Raw genomic sequence first — 23656 nt, 5'->3', positions numbered from 1 at the left:
TTCCAACCATTCAACCAATAACCATCGTGCAGCTTCTGTGGTCCAGAACTGGGACCTGTTGGAGCTGACCTATGCTTGCCCATGAGAGCTGACTGTTAATTTTTCAGGAATTTTGCAAGCTGGTTGTTGGAGCCATTAAACAGGATGGAATTAATATCAAGTTATATTTAAATAAATCATATCTTTAAAAAGGTAATAAAATTCATCACTTCCTAATTATTTTACTGTATTTTACTAGTATTTCTGTTCCGGAGGTTATTTATGTCTATTTCAGGGGTCGCCAAACTTCTTCTGTAAAAGAGTCAGATAGAAATATTTTAGGCTTTGCAAGCCCTGAGCTGAGACCCCTCTGCCCCTGTTTCATGTCCCCTGGAATGTTGTATCTATAGGGTGGAAACACTCTGCAACGGGGTACGTCTCTTCCCAACTCTCCATGTTCAGCGAGGCCTGCTGATAACCTGAAGATGGCCGTGGTGGGAATATTTCCACCAGGGAGATTGTCAAATGCTGTAAATCAGCACCCGCCCCCCGCAACCACAAGCTCATGTTTAAACATTCACCAGCACACTGCAGGACACAATGATGGGCAGAACTGGAACAGACCCTGCCCTCTTGGAGGATACAGTGTGTTGGGTTTGTGGAGTATTTCGTGGAGAGGGGAGGAGGGAACTACAGGGGTGTGGTAGGTAGAAGCAGACGCCTAGGTGGCCCTCTCCCAGGGCTAGTCATCAGCTCTCATGCTTTCCTCCCCACCAGGGACTTTGCCACTTCCTCACGTCCCTCTGTGGCTGCCAGGGCAGCAGGTCTGTCTTTCCCCTCTGAGTTGGCTCCAGGGGGTGACCTGAGGGACCTCAGGGTTGAGCTGTGAGCTGTTTCTTGCCCCCTCACCACATGCCCCCAGCTTCTAGCATGGAGTAGCATCTTCACCAACGTGGCCCCGAGTGAATCCGTGGTACGCTGTTGATCCAAGTGGAAGAGGAACTTGCAGTGAGCCGGTGAGAGCAGAACGTTGGTCTTTGGGACGGGCTTAAACGAGGAGGGGCTGCCAGCCAAGAACGGAGAACATGGAAGCTTTGTCTGGTGACCTTTGTGAGTCAACCGGGCCGTGAGCCCCAGGACAGTAATGGGGTCATGACCTTGCCTGTCGTACCTACTGTTCCATGTCCCTCTCAGGTTTGATGCCAGGAGGGTGAACTCTAAGGGGCCTGCACTATTCCTGGCAGAATCTGGACTCCTGTGGCCCCAAGGATGACCTGGGTACCTGATGCATTGGTGGAAACCCAGTGGGCTTGTGTCTCCTACAGAGGTTGGGGGGGCAGCAGGGAGGGGGCTTCTGATGGAATCTGACAGCTAGACTTATTTTTAGGTCAGGAACCTGGGCCATTGGGAGGCGAGGGACTCTGCGTATCTCTGAGTATAAGTGCATCCCATCTCCCCACACCCTCGCTCACTGACCTCAGTCTATGGCCTAAGCAACAGGGGACAGGTGAGTCTGACCACAGGTCACTGTGTATTTGCTTGCGAGCACGAGGGCTACTGTCGACCAGGAGCTCCTGCTTTCAGTTTCCAGGGAACTTCTTACAGTATCTTGTGGGCTCCATGTCACTGACCTCAAACTCAAACCAAGAAATATTATTGAAAGATACATGGATCAAATTCAACCCTTTCTTCCTGAGCCTCTGCTCAGGAAAACATTACAAAAGGAGTGGGAAAAACATGGTCAGACAGAATTTTAGGTCAAAATCTTGGCTAGATCCTCATGTTTGTCTAAACCTCAACTTCCTCATCCTTAAGATGGAGATGGTAATTTCTGTCTTCTGGGTTGGTTGAGAGGAAGAAAAGAGAACAAATATATAACGCCCCCAGCATAGTACCTGGCCCTTGATCACGCTATTCCTATTCAATGCTTACAGATCAAGCACCATACCAAGCAGTGTTGAGGAGGTCTGGATGAAATCTGAAATCACATCCTTGTAAATCTCGTTCTGCTGAAGTTCTGCCCCCTGAACGGGGAGAGGAGGGTCCACAGATGTCCCTCAAGTGGACAGCAGCTGCTTTGTCTGCCATCGAGCCTCCCCACTCATGATTTCCTGTTGCACCCCATCACCTCCCTCCTGGGTACCCTCGACAGCCTCTCCAGCAGCCTCCCTGCCTCCAGGCTGCTGTTTTGCAAACCTTGTCCATGTCGTGCTGTGGCCAGTGACCTGGATGAAGGTGACATCTACAAGTCACTCCCCTGGATGGCTGGTGTGGTGGCTTCCCACTGCTCTCAGGGGAGAGTCTGGTCCCAGGGCCTGCACTTCAGGGCACTGCTTGCTCTACCCCTGCTCACCTCTAGGGCCTTTGCCCTGCACCCCAGGGGCTCTTTGTGTGCTGTGGCAAAACGCCTGCCATTTCCTGCACGGGCTGAGGGTCTTCCCTGCTTTCAGGAGCACCTTTCCCCACTTTCCCTGATTCCTAGTGACCACTTGGAGTCAGGACATGTTCACAGTGCCACAGCACACACCCGCAAACCTCCCCACTCCCCCCTTTCCTGTAGTGCCATGAGCAGTATGGTCGTTGTCTTTACATGGCCTTAGATGCTGAGCTTCGCACCTGGAACCGGGTCCTGATTAGCCACAGGAGGCTGGCAGCCTCTCTGTATCCTTACCTGCAGGAGGGGATGGTGATGGGTCAACCCTGTGTCTCAGGGTTGCTGTGAGAAGGAAAAGTTGTGTGCGTGCTTAGGATGCTGGGAATTATTCCTGCAATTGGCAAACAGCAGCTCAATAAAGGTCTGAACAAGAGATTTAACCCCCTTAGATGGGCTTCCCAGGTGGTAAAGAACCCACCTGCCAATGCAGGAGATGTAAGAGATGTGGGTTCGATCCCCAGGTCGGGAAGATCTCCTGGAGGAGGGCATGGCAACCCACTCAGTATTCTAGCCTGGAGAATCCCAGGGACAGAGAGGAGGCTGGCGGGCTACAGTCCACAGCGACGCAACGAGTCAGACACAACTGAAGCAACTGAGCACGCACAAACCCTTTTAAAGGTATGGCCTGGGGCTGTGTCATCAGTTGGGGACTCCGGCTTAACTCCTTGTTTGATGGTTTTCTCAAGGCTGTTGAAATTCAGAACTTGAAGAAGAGAATTTGACAGCAGGTTGTAGAGAGTCAGTGAATTCCGCATTTCCCCACCTCATTTGCCTCCCCAGGGCTCATGAGAGAACAGCCCTGCGGATCTATCTCCCAGACAGCCTGCACATGTCTTCTCTGCGGAGGGACACACATCGGGCCCTGACCTCCACCCGGGTCCCAGCCCTGGCCAGGCTTGGGTGAGAGTCTTTTGGGGAGCCCTAATCTTGTGTATTCTGGAGTGGGGGGAGGAGACAATCCCCACTGAAGGGCTGCCGTGGACAGACTTTGGCATTTATGATGCAATTCAACGCATGCTCACACACCCGTGTGTCCACTTACAGAGGCACCTTCACTAAACAAAAAGGCACAGATCTGGGGGTTTTAATGCTATTGACTGTAGAAGTGTGTGGATGTGAGGAACCCGACCCCAGAGCTGAGCACTGGCTAGGTGGCTCTGGGTACCTCTCCCGATGGCACAAAGGGGCCGTTTCCTGTGGCACAGCTGGAGCGCCCCTGTGACTTGGCAGTTCGTTCCCCCAGGGTGCTTCCAATATGGTCCTCTCACAGCCCTGCAGGGCCTGGGGATGCAGAGAGGAAGGACCCGGCTTGAAGGGGAGAGGAAAAGAGGCCGGGGCCGCTGGGGTGCAGGCAGAGGGGGCGCCCATAACACTGGAGAGGGTTTCTGTGTCTAGGTTCCAGTTAGGAACTGATCAGACTCCAGGAGGAGAAGGAAAGCGAGGGGGGATGCTGGCTGAGGAGCCTGTCCCCTCCCGTGAGAAGCTTGAGGACCCCAAGGGCACACAGACATCTGTAAATGTCCAGGAGGCCCGTGGACTCCTATCGGCTGAGCCAGGGCGTGTGTGGCTCATTATTCGGATACTTGACGGGACATTTGCAATTCGAGGGAATATCTGTGTCCCGTGGCCATCCAGGTGGGCGGCCAGAGCTGAGCGGGGGTGGAGGATCACCTGGCCATCCAGGTGGGCGGCCAGAGCTGGGCAGGGATGGAGGGTCACCTGGCCATCCAGGTGGGCGGCCAGAGCTGAGCGGGGATGGAGGGTCACCTGGCCATCCAGGTGGGCGGCCAGAGCTGGGCGGGGATGGGGGGGTGTCACCTGGCCATCCAGGTGGGCGGCCAGAGCTGGGCGGGAGTGGAGGGTCACCTGGCCATCCAGGTGGGCAGCCAGAGCTGGGCCGGGGTCCCAGGTCGGGCGGCCCTCCCCCAGCACCTCCGGCCCCTCGGGCTGGCAGCCGGCCGCCCCTCCACCACCCGCGCAGACCGCTCTCGGGCCGGGCCCGCCTGGGCACCGGCGGCGGGGCGGGGGGGAGGGGGGCGCGGCCCGGCGTGACGTCAGGCGCCCCGCCCCCGGCCCCCCGGTTTCGGGCGGGGCGCCGGGGTCCCGCGGGCCAGGCCGCCCCCGCCCCCCGCCCCGGGGCCGCCGCTCCCGCCTGGCCGCGCCCGCCCAGCGCCCCCCCGCCGGCGGACCCCGCCCGCGCGAAGCCGAAGCCGCGGCGGCGGCCGGCGTTGCCGCCATTGACGTCAGAGGGCGGGCACATGACCCCCGGGGACCAATCGCGCGCGCGCCGCGCGGCTCCGCGAGCTCCCCGCCGCGCCGGCCCCCGCGGCCCCGCCGCACACTCGCCCGCGGACGGCCGCCCGGACACACGCACCGTGCACACGAGCGGGCGGCGGGCCCGAGACACGCCCGCCGGCGCGGCCGCCCGCCCCCGCCGCCGCCGCCCCCCGCCCGCCCGCGCCCCTGCGCCCCCGCCCGCCGCCGAGCCGGTCCGGCCGCCGCGAGCATGCACCCGACGAGCTAGGAGGAAGCCGGAGCCCCGCAGGAAGCCCCGCGCCGCCCGCCGCCCGGGCCCCGCCCCTGCGGGGCGCCCCCAGCCCCGCGCCCCCCGCCTTCCCAGGGGCTGGGGGGGTGCGGGCCGCCGCCCGGGGGGCCCCGCCGCCCCGGCAGCCCGGGCCAGCCCCTCTCCCCACTCCCCTCCGGCCCGGCCATGGATCTGACCAGCAGCTCGGGCGGCGGCGACCCTCGGCAGATCGAGGAGACCAAGCCGCTGCTGGGGGGCGACGTGCCGGCCCCCGAGGGCACGAAGATGGGCGCCGTGCCCTGCCGCCGGGCCCTGCTGCTGTGCAACGGGATGAGGTACAAGCTGCTGCAGGAGGGCGACATCCAGGTCTGTGTCATCCGGCACCCGCGGACCTTTCTCAGCAAGATCCTCACCTCGAAATTCCTGAGGCGCTGGGAGCCGCACCACCTAACGCTGGCCGACAACAGCCTGGCGTCCGCCACGGTGAGTCGCTCTGCGCGTCGGCGCGCCCGCACCCCCGCGCCTCCCCTCGGGGCCCGGGAGGCGCCCCCTCCCACCGGCCGCTGCACCTGGAGCTCGGGGCCTGCTCGGCGCCGGGGGTGGGGGGCGCTGGGAGAACCGAGCACCCCTTTCCCCGGCCTGAGCTCCCGGCTGCATTGTGGATTCCGGCGGGCCCGGGGAGACCCTGGAATTTTGGAGAGGATCTGGCCCTGTCCCCAGACTGAACATTCGGGCACCTCCAGGCCCAGCGCTTGTGTTCCTTACGGCTGGGACCTTGGGATAGACCCGAGGCTGGATCCCGATGGTGGTGAGGGTTCCTTTTCTGAAGGCACATCTGGATCTGCGCCGGAGGGGAAAACAAAACAATTAAAAAAAAAAAAAGCCCCAACAACCTCAAAACCCCAAACCCCAAAAAATTTCCAGAAGCCAGTTCCTTTCTTTGCTCTACCCGTCTTTTTCCTGCCCGGGCTGGCAGGCAAAACTGGGTGCTTCCTTTTCTGAAAAAAACAAAAAACAAAAAACCTCGTTGGCAACACGGGGGAGAGTGGAAGTGGAGGGGGAGGGGGCGGGGGTCCTGGGTTATCTCCTCCCCACCGAGGGCGGTCAAGTTCCAGTGCGGAAGCTGGCTTGTGGGGCTCTGGTGTTGCATTGTCTGTGTAGTATTTTGTACGTGTATTTTGTTGCTGGAGGTTGTATTTAGGTTATTGTTTTAAAATGTATGGTTGGGACTGGGTCACCCTGATGAGAGGGAAGGAAGTCGGGGATCGGTTTCTGAAATCAAATCTGCAAGGTGGAAAGAGAGGGCTGTGGTGGGGTCGCTGCGGGGGAGGGTAGCGGGTAGGAGGTGAACAGGATGCTTTGTGTTTTGAAACAAGGACAGTTTAAAGCACCAGCTCTGCTTGGGCCCCAGCCTTGCTGGGTGCAGGGTGGTGTTTGGTGGGGGGTGTCCCATCCTCTCTGGAGAGGTGGCAGGTCTTCCCCAGAATGCAGTCTTCCTGGGGCAGCCGTGATCCTGTTTACTAAGCCCGCGGGGCGGTGGGGGTGTGCTGAATCCAATGCCTGCCCACACCTGTGCCAAGAAAACCCAGCCAGGAAGCAGGGTGTCGCTTACACGACATGTCACAGACGTGTAGCGTGTGCAGACATCCCCCCGGCGTCCATGTTCCCTTGGCAGTGTGTCACAGGCCATGACACATGCTCCAAAGAATGGGGATGGGGGAAAAGTTAGCAGAAGAAACCGTACTCCTCGAAACAGCCCCCCCCCCCACACCTCCCGAGAGCATTGAAACACACGAGGACTCTTATTCTGAATTTTGGGTCCGACGTGCTCAGAACACCTATTTTTTTCTTTCCTGTGGGCACGCTGGTGCAATCTGCAATGACCGCCTTCTCGGGGAGGATCCTGGGTTGCCGTGAAGCCTTCCAGCCCCAGCTTCAGGCTCGCGCAGGTTCTCGAACCCCGTCCAGAGCCCCCAGGCCGCGGCATTTGGCTTTTCATTTGACGGAGGGGGAGCCTCGGAAAACCCGCCAGCACGCAGCGTTTCAGATTCAGCCCTCAGTGGTCCCCTGCTTGGGAGCCGCAGCCTCCGAATCTGGTTTCAGAATTTCCCCGTGGCTGGGGGGGTGGTCAGAGTGGGGGACTTTTATCTTTCGTTCTGCCACCCCTTAACATGAAAGGGAGCTGGGGAGGAGAAAGCAGCTGGGAGGCACAGTGGCCCTCCGAGGGAAGGAGGGGCCCAGCTCCTGTGCCCCCTTGGGGGAAGCCGAGTGCTGTGCTGCCCGTGGTTGGGGGGAGCCAATTTGGGCAGCTCTCCCCCTCCCTGCCCTCCCCCAGTTTACCTCTGATTGCTCAAGAGGTGTGTTTTGGAGAGAGAGGGGAGGAGGGGAGGGTGAAGCCACTCACACTGGGCTTCTCATGCAGCCAGGCCTCCCCCTGCCCGCCCCCCGCACCCTCTTCCCCAGCTGGGGTGGGTGGTACCCTCCCCTGCCCAGGCCCCTCCAGAGAAGAGCCGTGATTTTCTGGGCCTTGGGGCCAAGGGCCAGATGCGTCTCAGCAGAGCCTGGCGTTGGGAAACATGCAGGGGGAAACTCTGGGCCGGTGTGCCATGGGCTGCCCCCCTTCTTCCCCTGACAGCAGGCCCTGCTGGCAGGGGAGGGGTTGTCCCTAACTTTGGCCATGGTGGGCTCCAGTGGGGTGCATGGGTCTCTGTGTGCCAGGGCCCGCTGAGGCAGGCCTGGCCGTGGTGGCGGCCTCCAGGGCAGAGGTGGGGTTGACACTGTCCCTGGGCACCTTATCCCATCACGAGACACCTGGCCGATGGTGGTGTCCAGGCTCCAGGGAAGGAAAGCAGCCCAAGGGGTTTCCCTGAGGCCCCGGGCGTTATGTAATCTGTCTGCGTTTTAGAGTGCGGCCCAAGCCCTCGATTGAGAAACGTTAGCCCAAATGAAACAAAGGTGAACTTGAGTGTAGTTCACTACGGCGGAAAGCCCCGTGCAGCCCAGCCTTGAGCTACCCGTGTGGCAGCGCTTCATATCGGTCATAGCCTTCCATAAAATGTACATCGTCTTTTCATTAAGCCATCTACACAGCTCCTTTCAGAACCATCTGGTAATTATCTGGTTAACTGTGTGGGCTTCAGGCACAAGACTCAGAGTGATTGATCTGGATTCAAACCAATAAACAAACCAAATACACTCTTTGCCCAAACCCTCTTTGTAGTCTGTCTACGCGATCCAATTAGCTGGATTGTGGTCAGAGATACAGACCAGGCGTCCAGGACCACAGCTGTCTCAGGCAGGGGGGAGGTGTCCAGGCTGTCAGTCCCACCTGGCGGGCAGCTCCAGCCGGGTGCCCCCCACCCCCCAGGTGGACAGCCCTCTCTCCATTCCCTGCTGGGGAGGTGGGCTCAACCTGGGGCCCCCTGGGAGGGTGGTGGAGGATGGGGTGGAGGGTGGCAGCCTCCTCTCCTGGCCCGGCTGTAAACTTTGCCTTCAGTGGGGTCAGGTTGGAGCTTGCCCCCGTGCCTATCTGCTGGGCCGGTTACTGATTAAATCCTTGCAGAGTCAACAGTGTGCCTGACATGGCCGGTGACAGCACCAGGCCTGATGCACTGTGTGCAGGAGACTTTGGATCTGGAGACTCATAAACAAAGAAGGAAACACAAAGGCGACAGTGACCCGGCTGGCTGCCATGGGGGGTGGGTGGGGGTGGTTGCGAGGTGCCTGCCCCTCCCTGGGGTACACATGACGGCACCTTGCGGGAGAAGGGCCCATCTGCCCAGGCTGTGGCCCAGACATGGCGCCTCCTTGCCGTTTCATGTCCGGACTTCTCAGTCCCCCGCCTCCCTGGGCCTCGTGGCTGCTGACCACGGCGTCGGTGGTAGCCAAAGGCCAGGAGTCCTGCAGAAGCAGACAGGATTCAGGTCTGAGGGACCAGAATCCATTTTGCTATTGTCTTGCCTGGGGTGAATTTGATCACCTGCTAGGCATGTTTGTCCCCGGGAAGAGGGCTTTGTCCCTGGGCTTTGTCTCCTCTGCACCAGAGAAGTGCGGATCAGCTGCTAACCCTTTATTCTACCTTTTTTTTTTTTTTTAATAACATGTAGCATGTGGCATCACAGAATTGGGGGAGGTGGTCTAGAATTGGGGGAGGTGGTCTAGTCTGACCAAAGAGGGGTCAGAACACAGGTTAACAGTGGCCTCCTTTATTCTTAAGCCTCGATTCATCAATGAGACTTGTTTTTAAATTCTCAGCCATTCTGCTACTTTGACTGAAATGTCTCTGGGCTTTTTGCTGTGAAAGGGAACAGAGGAGTCCCTTCAGTTTTCGTTGGTTTCTTTGGCCTGATGTTTTTTTTGGGGCCTGACCTTCTGAGCTTGGACTCACGCTTCCTAAGCACCTACTGGGTGTTGAGTGCCAGGTTCATCCGGATGGTGGTTTCTCTTGGGAGTTAAAATCCATGTCCTCCTGAGTAAGTCCCAAGTCCTGTGGGAACTTGCCTGCGTGTGCATGCACACGTGTGTTCGTTTCTCCGCTTCTGTCACTTGCATCTCCTCCCTGTGCCTATCCCAGCCTTTGATTTGTGTGATGCTTTTTGTGGCGTGAGTAAACACAGAGAATTCTTCTTTCTTCTTTCAGTGCCATTTGTCATAAGATTTTGGAGTATATCAAATTTGTTTCCCAGGTAACTTGTCTGATTGGAGGGGGGTAGAGGGGAGGAGCAGAGACAGAGAGGAGAAAATCTGAATTCTCTGTAAACAGCACAGGTGGTCTTCTTCCCCAGGCTGTAATAAATAAGTGCGCTTTCAGGAGGGAGTAGTTTTGATGCTGCCACTCACCTGGTGCAATCTGAGGTGCCCTTTCTGGCCACAGGCAAAATTGCGCTGGTCCAGGTTGAAGATGTCAAGCCTGCCGCTCACAACTGGGCTCTGCTACCGAGCCAGCGTGGGCTCCGTGCCCACGGGTGGCCATGCCTGGCCTGCCCACTCCTCTGTGCCAACCGGGGTGCCCGCTGACTCACCTAGCAGTGGGAAAGGGCATTTGTGGGGCACTGCATTTGGCCAGGCTTGGGGACCCCGGCTGCCAAGTCACCCTGAAAAACTGAAGCTCCCCGAGGGTACCTCATTGCTGGCTTCAGCTTGGCCCGTGAGCGTGGTACCCACTTGGTAGTTTGGTAGAATGGACCTCCAGACATGGTCAAGTTACGCCTTAGATGAAAGGCTTAAATGAGATTCTGTAAGGCAGCCTAGTGGTTCAGGCGTCTCCAGTGTGGAGCAGCACAGAAGGGTTTGCTCAGGGTCTGGCTTGTAAACTTCCTGGCTGTGTGACTTTGGGGACGTTGCTTTCCCTCGCTGGGCGTTGCTTTCCCTCGCTGGGCTTTGCTTTCCCCCAGAAGAGGGGATGATCCTCGCTCATTTCCAGGGTTCCTGTGAGTACTGGAGATTGCTCACGTTGGCGCCTGGCAGGATGGCCAGCGCGCAGTAGGGGTGTGACAAGGGGCCCGTGATCCCCTTGGGGTTCTCTTTGTTACCCTGAGAGAGTGTCATGAAACCCTGGATCGATGCAGGGGACGACCGCTGTTTAAAAACAGGCCGAGTCCAGAGGAAAGTCTCCAGGGACGAGCGGTGTGTTTGGGAGACTTAGGGGTATTTAGTGGATCGGGGATGTATGAAGGAAGAGAAATTGTTGGAAGCAGTTTGAGAACAATTCCTCAAGGGGTGTTGAGGTCTTAGTTTTTTTTTTTAAAATACAGAATCCCCCCCCCCCCCTTTTTTCTTTCTGAAAACTGAAATACTAATACCCACGTCGAGTACCTTCAGATGGTACAGCAGGGCATCTGGGGAAGGTGATGCGTCCCTGCAGTCCCCAGTTCTCGCAGGCCGTCCCTGCGTCCTTGCGGAGCGTTCGGGGCGTCTTCACAGGGTCCTGTGCTGCCGTTCCTGGCTGGGCGGTGTACTCTCTGTCGGTCGTTCTGTGCAGACCCCGTGCCAGCCGAGCTGCTCCTGCCTGCGGCATGGCAGAGGGGCAGTGTAATGGTGTCAGTAGACCGTCCCTTGCCACTGGACACTTAGCTTAGTCCCAGGCTTCCGCTGTTTCCAGCCAGACACTTGTCATTTTTATGGAGCGGAGTTGCTCTGTTTTTATCGTTTGAGTGCTCTTTGCCTGCTTTTCTGGCGAGTGGTAAAATATTCAGGCCCACAGTGCTTTGTGAGGGTGCGCTGACCTCCCATGGGGGTCATCGCTGTCTGGAGTCACGCCTGGGTCTGGCTCACTGTCACCGGCCAGCGAGCCTCCTGAGGGTCTGGCCGCCCGGCCCCAGCAGGAGCCGCTGACCTCCGCCCTGAGGACAAGGGTCTGTGTGGCCAGGGCGGCTGTTTCCTGCTCCACCTGAGAGCATCGTTGTTGTCCCCCGGCTTCCTGCTTCCCCAGGATGGAGGCCAGGCTGCTCGGCCCCGCAGTGGAGAAAAGGAGGAAGTGACAGTGTCTCTTCCCTGCTGTGGCCCTGGTGACAAGGCACCCAGCGTGTTCAGTGGGGCGCAGAAGGAGGCCGCGTTAGGCTGAAAGCTTGGCTGATAACAGCAGGGCCCTATGAAAGGTGATGAGACACACACGCACGTGCACGTGTGTGTGTGTGTGTGTGTATGCGGGTGGTTTTCGTGTCTGTTGAGACTGAGGGGATCACAGAGAACGTATTTTTTGTTGCGGAAATGGGTGGTTGTGCTGAAATTGAATGTCCAGTAAGCTTTTATACCTGCCACATCCCGCTGTCTGGGGTGTTGGTGGGGTGGGTGGAGGGGAGCAGCCAGATCCAGCAGAGGGGTCCGACCGGCGGGCTTGAGTCTGGCCCCGGCAGTGTCCTGGCTGGTGGGTGACCCTGGGCAGGCCGCCTCCCCTCTCACATTATCTGTGAAATTCACATTATGGGGACTTCCTTTTAGCATGATGTCAGGGTTAGGTGAATGAAGGCTTGGCAGTTCATTTAGCAGATAAATATCACTGTTTGTAGGCACTTTGAGGAGAACCAGTCCCTGCCCTCCTGGAGCGTGTGTTGGTGGGGTGGGGGACAGACAAGGAACCACTGAGGAAGGAAGTGTAAAGTCTGTCCAGCCCCTGAGAAAACAGAGCAGCAGGTGGGTGAGCTGTGCGGGGAGAGCATTCCTGACAGAGAGGCCTGCAAATGCAAAGGCCCTGAGGCTGGCCCAGCTTGGCCATCACACAGTGAAGTGCCCGCATCTCAGTAAATGCTCTCTCAGTTGTCGTCACTCCTGCCTTCCAAGAGCTGCTGTCATCTATTAAAAAAAAAAAATGCCTGAGCGCCCAGGACGGGCTCCTGCGGGGCACACCGGCAGCTCCCTGTCCCCTGGAGCTCCTTCCTTCGTTTCTAGCAGTTCTAGGGTGTATGTGTTTTATTTAACCGGCTCCCTCCCTTAGTGGAGAATGGCAGTGCTCTAAGAGACTCTTAAATTATTCAGCACAAAACCCAGCCACACTCTTCAAAACCAGCTCCCTTTGTCCATACTGCATTAACAAAGGTTCTCAGGTCTAGAACCAACTAATCGTTGAATTCGCCTCAGGCTTTTTTCCTTTGAGTAAGCGCTGAGGGCCAGCGTGTTGCCCAAAGACCCTTGCACTTGACTCAGCAGCTGGGCTGGAACCCCCCCCCCGGGGCTCCTGCCTCCCAGCACCCCAGGCTGCTGCCGCCTGCCTTTGTCGTTGGTTCTCCTGCTCTCAGCTTGCTGTCAGAAACGATGTGACCAGGAGAGTGTGTGCACAGACGAGGCTGCGCAAACTCCTTTCTGAGGGAAGGAGAAGGGCCAGATTCTCCAGTCTCTGGCGGGACTCCGTGGAGCAGGGCAGCAGAGGCTCCTGGGGCTGGGGTCATCAGGGGAGAGGAGACGGCCCTGGCGCGTTTCCTGGGGTCCTGGGCTGGTCCCCAGCTCTTTGAGGCCCGGGAGAGCTGCAGGTAGGAGCGCACAGCCTGGGGAGAGCCCAGACTGCCACCCGGCCAGTCTGCTGCCTCTCTCGGCTCGCTGTCCAGCCCAGGTGAGTCTGCTTTCCTCTGCGTGCCTGCGTGAGGCTCAGCCTGCGGCGTGGCCTCCCTGTGGACGGGCTGGGGCGCTGTGGGGGGTGGGGGAGAGCCAGCCTGTGCTTCTCGCAGCACGGGTCCCTTCTGGCTCCTGTCCTGGGCCAGTGGGGGGTTTCTGCCCCGTCCAGGGCCTCATGGAGTGTGGGCTGGGGAGAGGGCGCGAGCGCTGCGTGGAGGTTTGGTCTGTGAGTCTGGCCGCTCTGTGGGCCACAGCTCAGTCACAGAGCAACCCCAGAGGGCGGGGGAGGCTGGGGAGCAGAATTCGTCACATGTGGGAGACAGGAGCCCCGGGATCGATGGCGACTCCCGCCCCGGGGCCTCTGAGACTCGACAGTGGTCCGGGGGTCTCCAGGGCACCTGGAGCGGAGCTGCTGCCCTGGAAGGGAAATCCACACGGCCTGGTCTTGTCTGGCTCCTGGGTTTGAGTGTGGGGGCCGGTCAGGAAAGTCTGCAGTCTGCTCTCTGGTGGGGAATAAAACGGGGTAGGTGAACCTATTGCACGGGCTGGAGCAGTACACTCATGATTACTGTGAGGCTTACTGTCCGTCCGCTGAGCACCAGGCACCATGCTCAATTAGTTTTCCGAACAACCGTGCGGGGCAGGTGTTAACTCTTCCCATTTTACAGATGCTGCAATGGAGACTCAAGCAGGGAGAACCGGGGAGAGGCGGAGTTGCGAGGCAAAGGCGGGTCTGTGCCACACCTGAGAGTGCTTGTCTGTCGTGCGTCTGTTGAAGGTCCACAGTGACTTCAGCCTCTTGCAGAAGCATCTCAGTTGGGAATCAGTGGGCTTATCAGTTTCGTGTTTGGCAGACATCCCTTTGCGAATTTGTCAAATGAGTTCAGGGAACTGGTGTTGGAACGTGAATGCCAAGTATTTGCACAGAGTAAGCGCCAGGTACTAGGTTTTTGGATGGAGTACCAGCTACTGTGTGTGCAGAAGGTCCTGCCCTTGGGAGCAGGTAGGTACCCCCTAGGTGCTGGGCGGATGAGGTGCATGTTCCCTGGTACTGCATGTACAAAGTCAGATACACCCTTTGCTCCCCCAAAGACTCATAGCGAGATTGGGGTGCACTTCAAATGAGGGGGCACTATAGGAGCACACCTCCTCAGAGAAATTTGTGCCTCGTCCCGCTGTTTGGATGCAGGAAGAGGTATTGCTGGAGGCCAGGCGGTTTCATGAAGGACTTCATAGCAGAGACTCATCTTGATGGACAGAAGTGGGATTGGGAGCTGGCAGAGAAGGGGGTAGGGGCTGGGTCTGGGCAGAGGGGCTGGAGCCGTGGGGGCACGTTGGGGACACTGCGCTGTCCTCCCCAGGCAGTGGGCAGTGTGAGAGCATGTGGAGATAAGGACAGGCAGAGTTGCTTCCCAGCATGGGGGTACTCACTGGGGCGCGGGTGGGCCAGGAGGGCCTGGATCATGACGTTGGGTGGGGGGCAGCCCCCGACTGAGGGCCCGGGGTGCCCCTGAGTAGGAGTTTAGGTAGAGCAGGGGTCTGTGTCACCAGGCCAGGCTTCAGTCCCAGCAGCGACCGCCGGACCGCAATCACCGCCCGGGGTTCACTTGCCAGGAGCTGGGCTGGGTGGACACTGCCGTGACCCCCACAGCACCCCATGCTGCTGCCATTCCTCCTTTTCACAGAAGGGGTCCCTGGGGCCGGGTCTCTGAGCAGATGCTCTGTGGCTGAATGAGTGGATGACCGAGTGAAGGAAGGAGCGAAGGAGCTGGTGCAGGTGGGCCCTCTGTGAGCGGGGCGGGGGAAGACCTCCACAGTCCGAGTCCCCATAACCCTGCCTGTCTCCGTCGCCTCCAGTGAAGGGTAACGCGTGCCCTGCAGTTGCCCCACCCAGGGCTGGACACAGGCCTGCGCTTCCTGGCCTGCAGCCCCCAGGGGGCTTTCCAGATCCTGGGCCTGGGCCCTCCATGGGGCATTATGGCTCCCAGGGCTCCCCTTCTGGAAGCTTCCTTCCCGGAGGCCTGGGGGGAAGGCCCAGCCTGGCCCTGGGGTGCTCGGGAAGGGGGTCCCATCCAGCTGAGGGCGGGCAGCCATGGTGGCCCCTGGGGGCCGTCGTGGACCCTTGGGTCAGCGGGCCGGGCGGCAGTGGGGGCAGGGCTGCTCGCTGGAAAGAGGAACAGCGCCTCTCTGACGTCTGTCTGCTGCTCCCGCTGGTTTGTGTTTCCTGACCCTGCGACCTGCCTTGGGGCTGGGAAAATGGGAGAGCTTGACCCGTCCCTGCCATATGGTGACTCCTGCGCTTGGGGGTCCCAGCAAGGTGGGCCTCCGGGGGCAGACGGCCCAGGGCTCCTGGGGCGGAGTGGACTGCAGGCCAGTAGTGGTGCTGAACCCTTGGTGTGTCTGCGCGTTTAAACCAGCCCCCAAGGCGCCTGTTTACACGTGGGGAAACCGAGGCCCTGAGAGCCTCAGGCAACACACTGGGACCCAGACGGCCTGGCTACGCAGCCACGGGCTCCTTCCTCCACAGCACAATGCCTGCAGGGCAGTAAGATCCACAGCTGGCGCTCACCCCACCTCTGTGCTGAGCCCTTCATGTACACAAGCGCTTCTCTTTTTCTTTTTTTTATTGTAGTATACTCAATTCACAGCATTATATTAGTTTCAAGCGTATCAGGTATAGTGATCCAATATTTTTACAGCTTTTGCTCAGTTAAACGTTATAAGATAATGGCTATAATTCCCTGTGCTGTACAGCATGTCCTTGTTGCTTATCTATTTTATACACAGTAGTTCATACCCCTATCTTGTCCCTCACCCCTACCCTTTCCCCACTGGTAACCACTGGTTTGGTTTAACACGTGTGTGAGTCTATACCTGTTTGGCTGTATGCATTCGTTTGTGCTGTTTTTCAGATTCCACACATAAGTGACATCATACAGTGTTTATCTTTCTCTGATTTATTCCACTAAGCATAATATTCTCTAGGTCCAATCCTGTTGCTGCAAATGCCAGAATTTCATTCTTTTTTATGGCTGAGTAATATTCCATCACGTGTGTATATCACGTTTTCATTATGTTTGTCTGTTGAGGGGCACCTGGGTCACTTCCATGTCGTGGCTGTTGTAAACAGTGCTGCTGTGAGCATTGAATTGCTGGGTCAGATGTAGATGAGCTTGTTTAAACTTCCCGATGCCCCTGTGAGATGCTGCCTTCATTGTGCTCATTTTGCAGATGGTCAGACTGGGTCCTAGAGAGATGAGGTCACTGTTCACCCAGCTAGTGGTGGTGGAGCTGGAATTTGCCTCCAGGGCATCTGGCTCCAGAGAATAACTGTGTGCGATGGTGAGCAGGGCTCAGGAGCAGAGGCTGAGAAAGACCCAGGGTGGTCAAGGCTGTGCGAGGTGGGTGGTGCCTGTGGAAGTGGGGGAGGGTGGGGTCTGAGCGAGTGTCTCACCCTGGGTGGTTTGGCCATCTCCCTGTAGACTGTGGAGGTTTGCTTCTCACCTGCCCCTGGTAAGGTGTTGGGATCGTGAACTCAACCTCTCAGAGCCTGTTTCCTCACCTGAGATGGCCTATCCCCTGGAGCTGAGTTTGATGGTTCGGTGGTGGCAAACCTGGGGTCCAGAGCCCACCGTGGAGCATGGCTGGGCTCCCCCAACCCTTGGGGCTCCGGCTCGGCCCCTGGAGCCTTCCCTGACCGCTGGTGGAGTGAGGGGAAGCTTGGCCTGGTGCTTCCCCAGCTGGGGGATGACGGCGTCTATGCCCGCCTATCTTCTCTGTCAGCTGTTCGCCTCCGCACTTGTAAAATAAAACAAAAATAATCCCACGGGGACGACGATGATCTTACAAAATACAGAAGGAAACGATTGTCCCGTAATCCCGCCCCCCAGAAACCACCCAGGTGGACACTTTGGGGTAGAAGCATCTCTGCTGTCCTCTGGATGAGGCTGTGTGACACATGGCCGTGTGCAACGCGAGCTGGGCCAGGCCTCCTTAGTCACAGGTGCTGAGCCATTCTCGTGCACAGGCTCAGAGTGTGTCCACTCTGGCCCCTTGGGTCTTGGGGCCCAGATCCTGCTTGCTGGTGGGGACTGTCCTGGGCTTTGTGGATGTTGAGCTGCGCGCCTGGCCCCGGCCCACTAGATGCCAGAGCTCTGCTCCCCATAGTTGGAACAGCCCCTGACGCCCGCAGATGCTGGGGGCACACACGGCAGATTGAGAACGCTGTGGTGACTTGGTGGAGGCCCCGTCTGCCTCAAGAGGTACCACATGAGGAGCGGCCCCGGCTGCAGGCTGGCCCCTGGTGGAGCTGGGAGCCTGCGCTCCCATCTGCAGTCACCTTGCCCCTCTGGAACCTGGTACACTGTGGGAACCAAGAGCTAGCTGTGCGGGGCTGCAGGAGCCCTGACCCCGGCGTCTGTGGCACAGGGCCAAGAGCCGAGGGCCCCCGGAAGGAAATCCTGAGCTCCCCACACCTTTGATCCCTGCTGGGGGCCCCCCCACCCCGTCCCTGCCTTCGCCTGATGACTCAGGACTTCAGAGATCTGGGTTGTTGGAAGGGTAATTGCATCATGCCAATAAAAAAGAAGAGAAAATTAGCATTAGAAAGTTTTGGTGTGAGGAAAACAACTTTGAGACTCGCTTCTTGAATCTTGTCTAAAGTGTGTTTTAGGGGGATGGGGCACAGAGAGGAGGGCACGGTGGGCGGCCGGCTCTGTGGCTCTTCTGTAAAGGCCTCCGGTGCTTGAATCAAGCCCCATCCACGGCTGTGCTTTTGGTTCCCCTGCTCTTTGGAGCCGAGTGACCACACCACCAGCAAGGATACCCAGAGGAAGCTTCTGGAGTCCTTGTGGGTCCTGCTGGCAGGTGCAGTGACGGGGTGAGGGTCTCCGGCCAGAGACTGTTGTGAAGGGCAGCAGTCTGGGGCCCTTCCGATGCCCTAGTGGTGAGCAGGGTGTCCTCCGGGCTGGGACAGCCGAGTGCTGGTGGGTCTCAGCACCCAGCCAGGTGGTCTCGGCCCAGCCTGGTGGTCCCGTGTCAGGCATGCCCCGCTCGGCATTCACGGCGGGTCCTGATTGAAGGGGCGCCCGCTGCAGAGCAGAACCCCAGGGAAGCGGTAGAGACAAAGACCCTGTTTCCCGGGTCCGGCCTTCCCTGATGGGGACGTGCATTGTCTACAACTGCTGCCCAGTGATTTTGGATCCAGATGCTTCTTAATTAGGCCACAGGAGCACTGGCATGATGCAGCCTTCAGTTTTCTCGTCTGTAAGCTGGGGCTAAGGGGGGCTGCCCCCCGGGGTCCTCTGAAGAATGAAGGGACACGGTGCATGCATGGCAAGTGCCAGGTGGTGTCACGCAGGGACCAGTGCTCAGCAGACACCCGTGCATCGTCCCCACCAGCTCGAGCCTGTCGCTGCTCTGCCCGCCGCGCTCCTGCTTCTGTTTGACCGTGAACTTTCTGAAGGCAGGGGTCTCGTCCAGCAACACCCGGCGACGTCAGTGCCGGCTTCTGGCGGGATCCAGTTGCCTGATGTGAGAGACTCCAGACATCGCAGGCCAAGAAGGGACGGAATGGGTCTCAGGTTTTGTGGGAAGCCCCAGCCCTGTCTGGTGACCCCGGAGCTGTCGGGAGAATCTCCAGGGTGTGCCTGTGACCTTGGACCCTGGGACCTGGAATGGACCTCAGTCCTGGACTCAACCCCAGCTGCCGCGTCACCAACTCGGGCAAGATGGAAACCGGCAGTTGGGAGGATTAAGCTATTATTGGTGGTTTTCACCTCAGCTTTCAGCAGCAGTGCTTGGGAAATAAGATTTTGATCTTGGAAAATATGATTTAAAAACAGAAATGAAAGTCGCTTTTATTTTCTCAACAAGATTGCCCCTGACACATGCACAGGGCCTAAATGTTGGCGTTGAGGCTGAGCCTGCCAGTGGGAAAGCCACGCGTGGTGCTTCCGCGAAGCGCGCCTGTGCACACATCATAACCCCTGCACCCCGGCTTCCCGCCTGTGATGCCCCCACTTGGGTCTGCAATGCCAGGGCGTGGTTTAGACAGAGCCCGCAGAGGTCCTCGTCTCTGGAGGTGGCTCACCGTGTGGTCTCAGCCTCGCCAACACCGTCGGCGGTAATAACCCTGCCACCAGGGGAGGGGGCACCTCCCTTGGACCCTGCCGAGAACTGAGCCCCTTGCTGAGTGGCTTCATGGGGCTTGCATCTGGTTCTTCCCTCCCAGCGTGCCCGTCTCGAAGTGGGCACTGGGTCCTCTCCTTGTTGGTCGAGGCCTGGGAGCTCTGCGTCCCCACTGGGCCTCCGTGGAGCCTTCTAAAAGGGGAGGTGTGGCCCCGGCCATCCCAGGGCTGACGCTCCACCTTCGTGCATGCTTCCATGTGTCACCGCACCCCTGGGCTCCTGTGCCCTCGGCCTCCAGGTGGGTCTGGCCCATCGGTAGGGACCCTGGAGGGAGGTGAGCCCTTCAGCTTCGTCCTTGGGGCTGCCGCCGGCAGGCAGCGTCACTCGGCCACAGCCCCTGTCGTGTCACCCCCGTCTCGGCTTCTGTAGCTGTTGCTTTTCCGTGTCCCTTCGGGCCGCAGGGCAGGAATTAGGCAACCGGAACTGTCCCACACATTCCCACTCGCTTCCTGTGTCCTGGGAAAGCCCCAGCCCCAAGCCAGTCAGGACAGTGGGTCACCGCAGGTAGAACACCCCCTCTCGCGCTTTCCCCGTGCTCTGCCCACACCTTGGTGTGTTGTCCTTTGGTCGCAGTTTCTTCAGATGACACCAGTTTGTGTCTGCCATCTGCTTCTTTCCAGGGCCCCGGCTGAGGCCCCAGCAGCTCCAGAAGGATGGAGCTGTTTGCAGAGCCTCTCTCCCCTTAAAGAGTTCAGAGTAACCAAATGGGCTATACTGCTGAACGTGGGGAAAGAAGTTACTATTTTGCTGTTAGACCTTTTTTTCCTGAAAATATGCCCCCTTCAAAGACAAATGGTGATGATGGTGGTGGTGGTGGTGATAGCAGTGGCTCTTTGCCCACTTACTGCGAGCTTGTTGTTAAGAACCTGATGCACTGATGTGTTTAATCCTTATGACAATCCTCCGAGGCTTTTCTAGGATGAGAAAACTGAGGTTGACTGAGATGAAGTAATTTGCCTGGAGCTCAGGATGGGCTCGAGGTCGGGCCAGGGTCTGAACCCCAGAGGCACTCCCTGCGAGGTTACTGTGCTCACTGATGAGGTGTTTTACAGCCCAGGCCAACCCAGGCAAGCCCACAGCTGCACTCCTCCTGGCTTGGACGGGGTGTCTCGTTGGGTGTGCAGGCACCAGATCTGATGTTTTCCACTTCCTCTCATGTGGTGGGGCTTGTGTGCATGGAGCACGCAGGACTGGCTGGGCGGCCGGTTTGGGCTTTGCTGAATTTAGCTATGGCCAACGTTGGAAAATGTTAGTCTGTTCTTTCCTTTTCCATCCCTCCCCCCTTTAAAAATTTTTGTAATTAAAATCAGAGGCAGCCAGAATTGAAAGCGAGCCTGCAGGTTGTCTAGTTCTGGGATGGCAAATGTATGTGACGCACGTGTAGCCCCTCCTCATCGCTTTGCCCATGTAGATATTGCTAATCGATCTTGACAGAATCACTCCTTCCCTTTAAACCTACAGACAGTCAGTACCAATCAGTCGTTGGCATGCAGCAAGTGTCCCACTGCATACATTTGGAACCTAAGGCCCAGAGAAATTAAATGACCCTCATGGGAGCCACTGGGGTTGTGGAGCTCACTCTAAAGGGGACTCGCTGGGAGATGACTTGGGGTTAAAAGCCTGCCATCTAAACAAAGTGCAGTTGGGGGAAGGACCTGGGTTTTGCATAGCAGTGTGTGGATCTGGGTTTAAATCCCACTTCTGCTTCTGGTTGCAACTTGAGGCAGGTCACATGGCTTCCGTGAGCCTGGTCTTTGAAACTGGAAAGTATAGTGCCCGCATCGCAGGGTTGTGGGGGATAAATGACACGGAGGGTTAACTCGGCCTCCTGCAGATGCTGATTGAGGGCTGGTGGCATGGGGACTGCTCTGGTCCTGGCATGTGGTGTCAGCCCCAAGGATGAGGCCCCGCCCTCTGTGGCCTGACTCAAGTAACGCTGGGTTTCTTCCTCCTCACTTCTTAGAAGCCTGTGATATTGTACTGGTATGATTTTTTTTTTTAACAACTCTTCCATCACCTCCACTTAAACTTGGCCTGTTTATGCATCACAAGGAATGTAGTTTTTCTTTCCTTCCTAGTTTCGTTTTTGCCCTTGTATCAAGGTAGGTTGGGTCAGGGAGACTGAATGGATGTGCCAGGATACTGGGTCTTTTAGACTCTTTAGAAAGGGACACCCTCCTCTTGGAAATCTGATGAAAGCTGTGGACCCTTCTTCAGGCAAAATGATAAGAAGACAGGATCATAAAATTTGGCATCTAGAGTATAGGCATTTTTAGGAATTGATTTATGGACCCCCCTCAGGTTATAAACCAGTCCAGGGGGCCTGTGACACTCCACTAGCAGGAAATGGCCCTTTGCCCAGAAATAAACGTGTAAATGACAAAAGAAGGACGTTTCATTATGAAAGGTCAAGGTTTTTATTTGGAGTTCCACTCTTAGCTAGGCCAGTGGGTTTGTCCACGTAGCACTTTGTATGCTTGTTAAAGCTGTGTTTAGTCTTCTTGGTTATGGTAAAACATTTTTTCTTTTATCCTAGTCTGGAGTTTCAAGGTTGGTACTTCTTGCCCCTAAAATGTTTATTTTAAGGTTTAGTACAGTTCTTTGCCCTCTGATAAGGCAGACAGCATCCCTGCAGACACGCTGTGGTCAAGCACAGGCCGAGTCCGCCAGCATCGCAGGTGGTGGCCCTGCAGTCAGCTCGCCCAGCGCACAGAGTGACCTTGGGCCACCTCACCTCTCTGACCTGCGGAGCTGGGGACAGAATGACCTCCAGCCCCTGGAGGTCAAGAACTAAAGAAGAGTAAGCCTGACAGTCTAGGCCTGGAGGATGTCCAAATAGGCTGTAGTGGATTTTGCATTCACTTGCTTTTGGAATTTGGACTCAGAAGTATGGATCCTTTGTGCTGTGAGAGGTTGGTGTTTTTATATGATGGAGGTTGCCTGGCAGATTCAGCTGAAGGGGACTGAGTTCCTCTGTCAGGTGCAGGGGGGGTGCAGTTCTAACGCCTCCTTCCCGGGATACGGGGGACTTCAGGCAGGCTGACCTGCAGAGTGAGGAGAAGGCCAGGGTCTTCCTTGGTTGGTAGCTTGCAAAAGAACCCCAGTAATGGGTTTCCTCATTGTCTTTGACTCTTCGATGCCGCTTCCCCCCACCTGGGTACCCTCTGTAGCCATGCCCTGGAGAAGCATGATTTAGGTGACTAGAGGGAGAAGGTTCCACGGGAGCATTTCACATACAGACCTGGAATTTTGCCGGGCTGATTCCTTTGCCACGATTTTGCACTTGCGTGTTCTTAAGCCAGAGAGAAGAGTTGAACTTTCCCTCTTGTTTGCTTCATTACTCCCACCACATTTGGCAGTTTGGGTGGGATGTGGTTGTGTTTTTTTTTATGACTCTCAGATTCGATTTTAGAAGTGTGCTGCGCGCCTGGAAGCCTCTCTCATCCCTGAAGATTTTGTAGGGAGTTCCGAACCAACTGCCCAGCTGGGCATAACAATGGAATCTGCCATTTCTTGAGCACCTACTATGTGCCAGGCGCTTGGGCACCTGATTGAACCCTTGCAGCACGCCCCGCCCCCGGGTGGGTAGTGTCCCCCTGTTACAGGACTCTGGACAGCCCCTGGCCTCTGGGGTCACATAGCTGTAGGCTGGGAGTCACACCTGGGTCCGGCTGGCCTGAGTCTGTGGGTTTTTCCCTGAGTCCCACGCTTCTCCTGTGACCTCGAGGGACTTTCTGAGTGTTCTTTCTGTCTCCACCCTGGTAAGATTCCACTTGAGGAAAAATGAGTAGGCATCGGTTGGACAGCAAGGCAAGGTCTGGAGAGTTCTGTTTCTCCAGCTCAGCTGCCTCCCTGCCGAGCTCAGGTGTGGCTGGGGTCGTCTCTGCCATCCAGCCACTGGCCAGGCCAGTCCTCTCTAAGTAACTAGCTCTGGGGTGAAGTTGGGGCTCTGTCTGCCTCACCTGTATGACCTTCCCTGGCAGCCAGGGCTGGTGTGTAAAGCAGAGGGCAGAGGAGGTAGCTTTCCCATCAGTTTCCCTGTTTGCAGGTGAGGCCTGGGCTCTGGGGGCATGGCTTGGGTGTGGCCACTCAGACAGACAGATGGGTGGCCAGGCTCAGCCTGAGTTGTTCCTGGTAGATGTACAATACTCGTTTACCTGGAAGGGATGCATCTTGGGGGTTGGTGTCACGACCTGGAGGCAGATACCTGCCAGCATCTTCCTCGAATCAGCTCTGAGTCACTGCAGGAAGGAACGGATCTGTGGTCACTCAGTCCACGTCTGGTCTGGCGGGATCATCTAGGCTGGTGCTTCCATTTTGCAGCTGGGCAAACGGAGGCCCAGGAGAGAGGCTGCCGGTCACCATTCCTTCCCCAGCACAGCTTCTGGTTTTCTCGCTTTAGTTACAGTGTACTGCCGCAGTCTTATTTAGGCATCTGAGTTGTGTGTGTGTGTGTGTGTGTGTGTGTGGTGTAATATGCACAC

At 57.4% G+C, this 23656-nt stretch overlaps 1 protein-coding gene across 1 annotated transcript in view; it reads left to right on the top strand.

The window, feature by feature from the left end:
* The first annotated feature begins 5032 nt into the window (after positions 1-5032).
* The window catches only part of CMIP (c-Maf inducing protein), a 205276-nt gene continuing 186652 nt past the window's right edge, over positions 5033-23656 (top strand). The window contains exon 1 of the mRNA XM_081514173.1: positions 5033-5420. Within this exon, the coding sequence (XP_081370299.1) occupies positions 5124-5420 (297 nt within the window). The 5' untranslated portion in view covers positions 5033-5123. The remainder of the gene's footprint in view (positions 5421-23656) is intronic.

This window comes from Giraffa tippelskirchi, chromosome 7 (assembly GCF_054371585.1).
Source record: "Giraffa tippelskirchi isolate mGirTip1 chromosome 7, T2T-mGirTip1v1.2.pri, whole genome shotgun sequence".
Lineage (NCBI taxonomy): Eukaryota > Metazoa > Chordata > Mammalia > Artiodactyla > Giraffidae > Giraffa > Giraffa tippelskirchi.
Note: the sequence above shows the minus strand (reverse complement) of the source record. Positions and strands in the feature narration are given on the sequence as shown.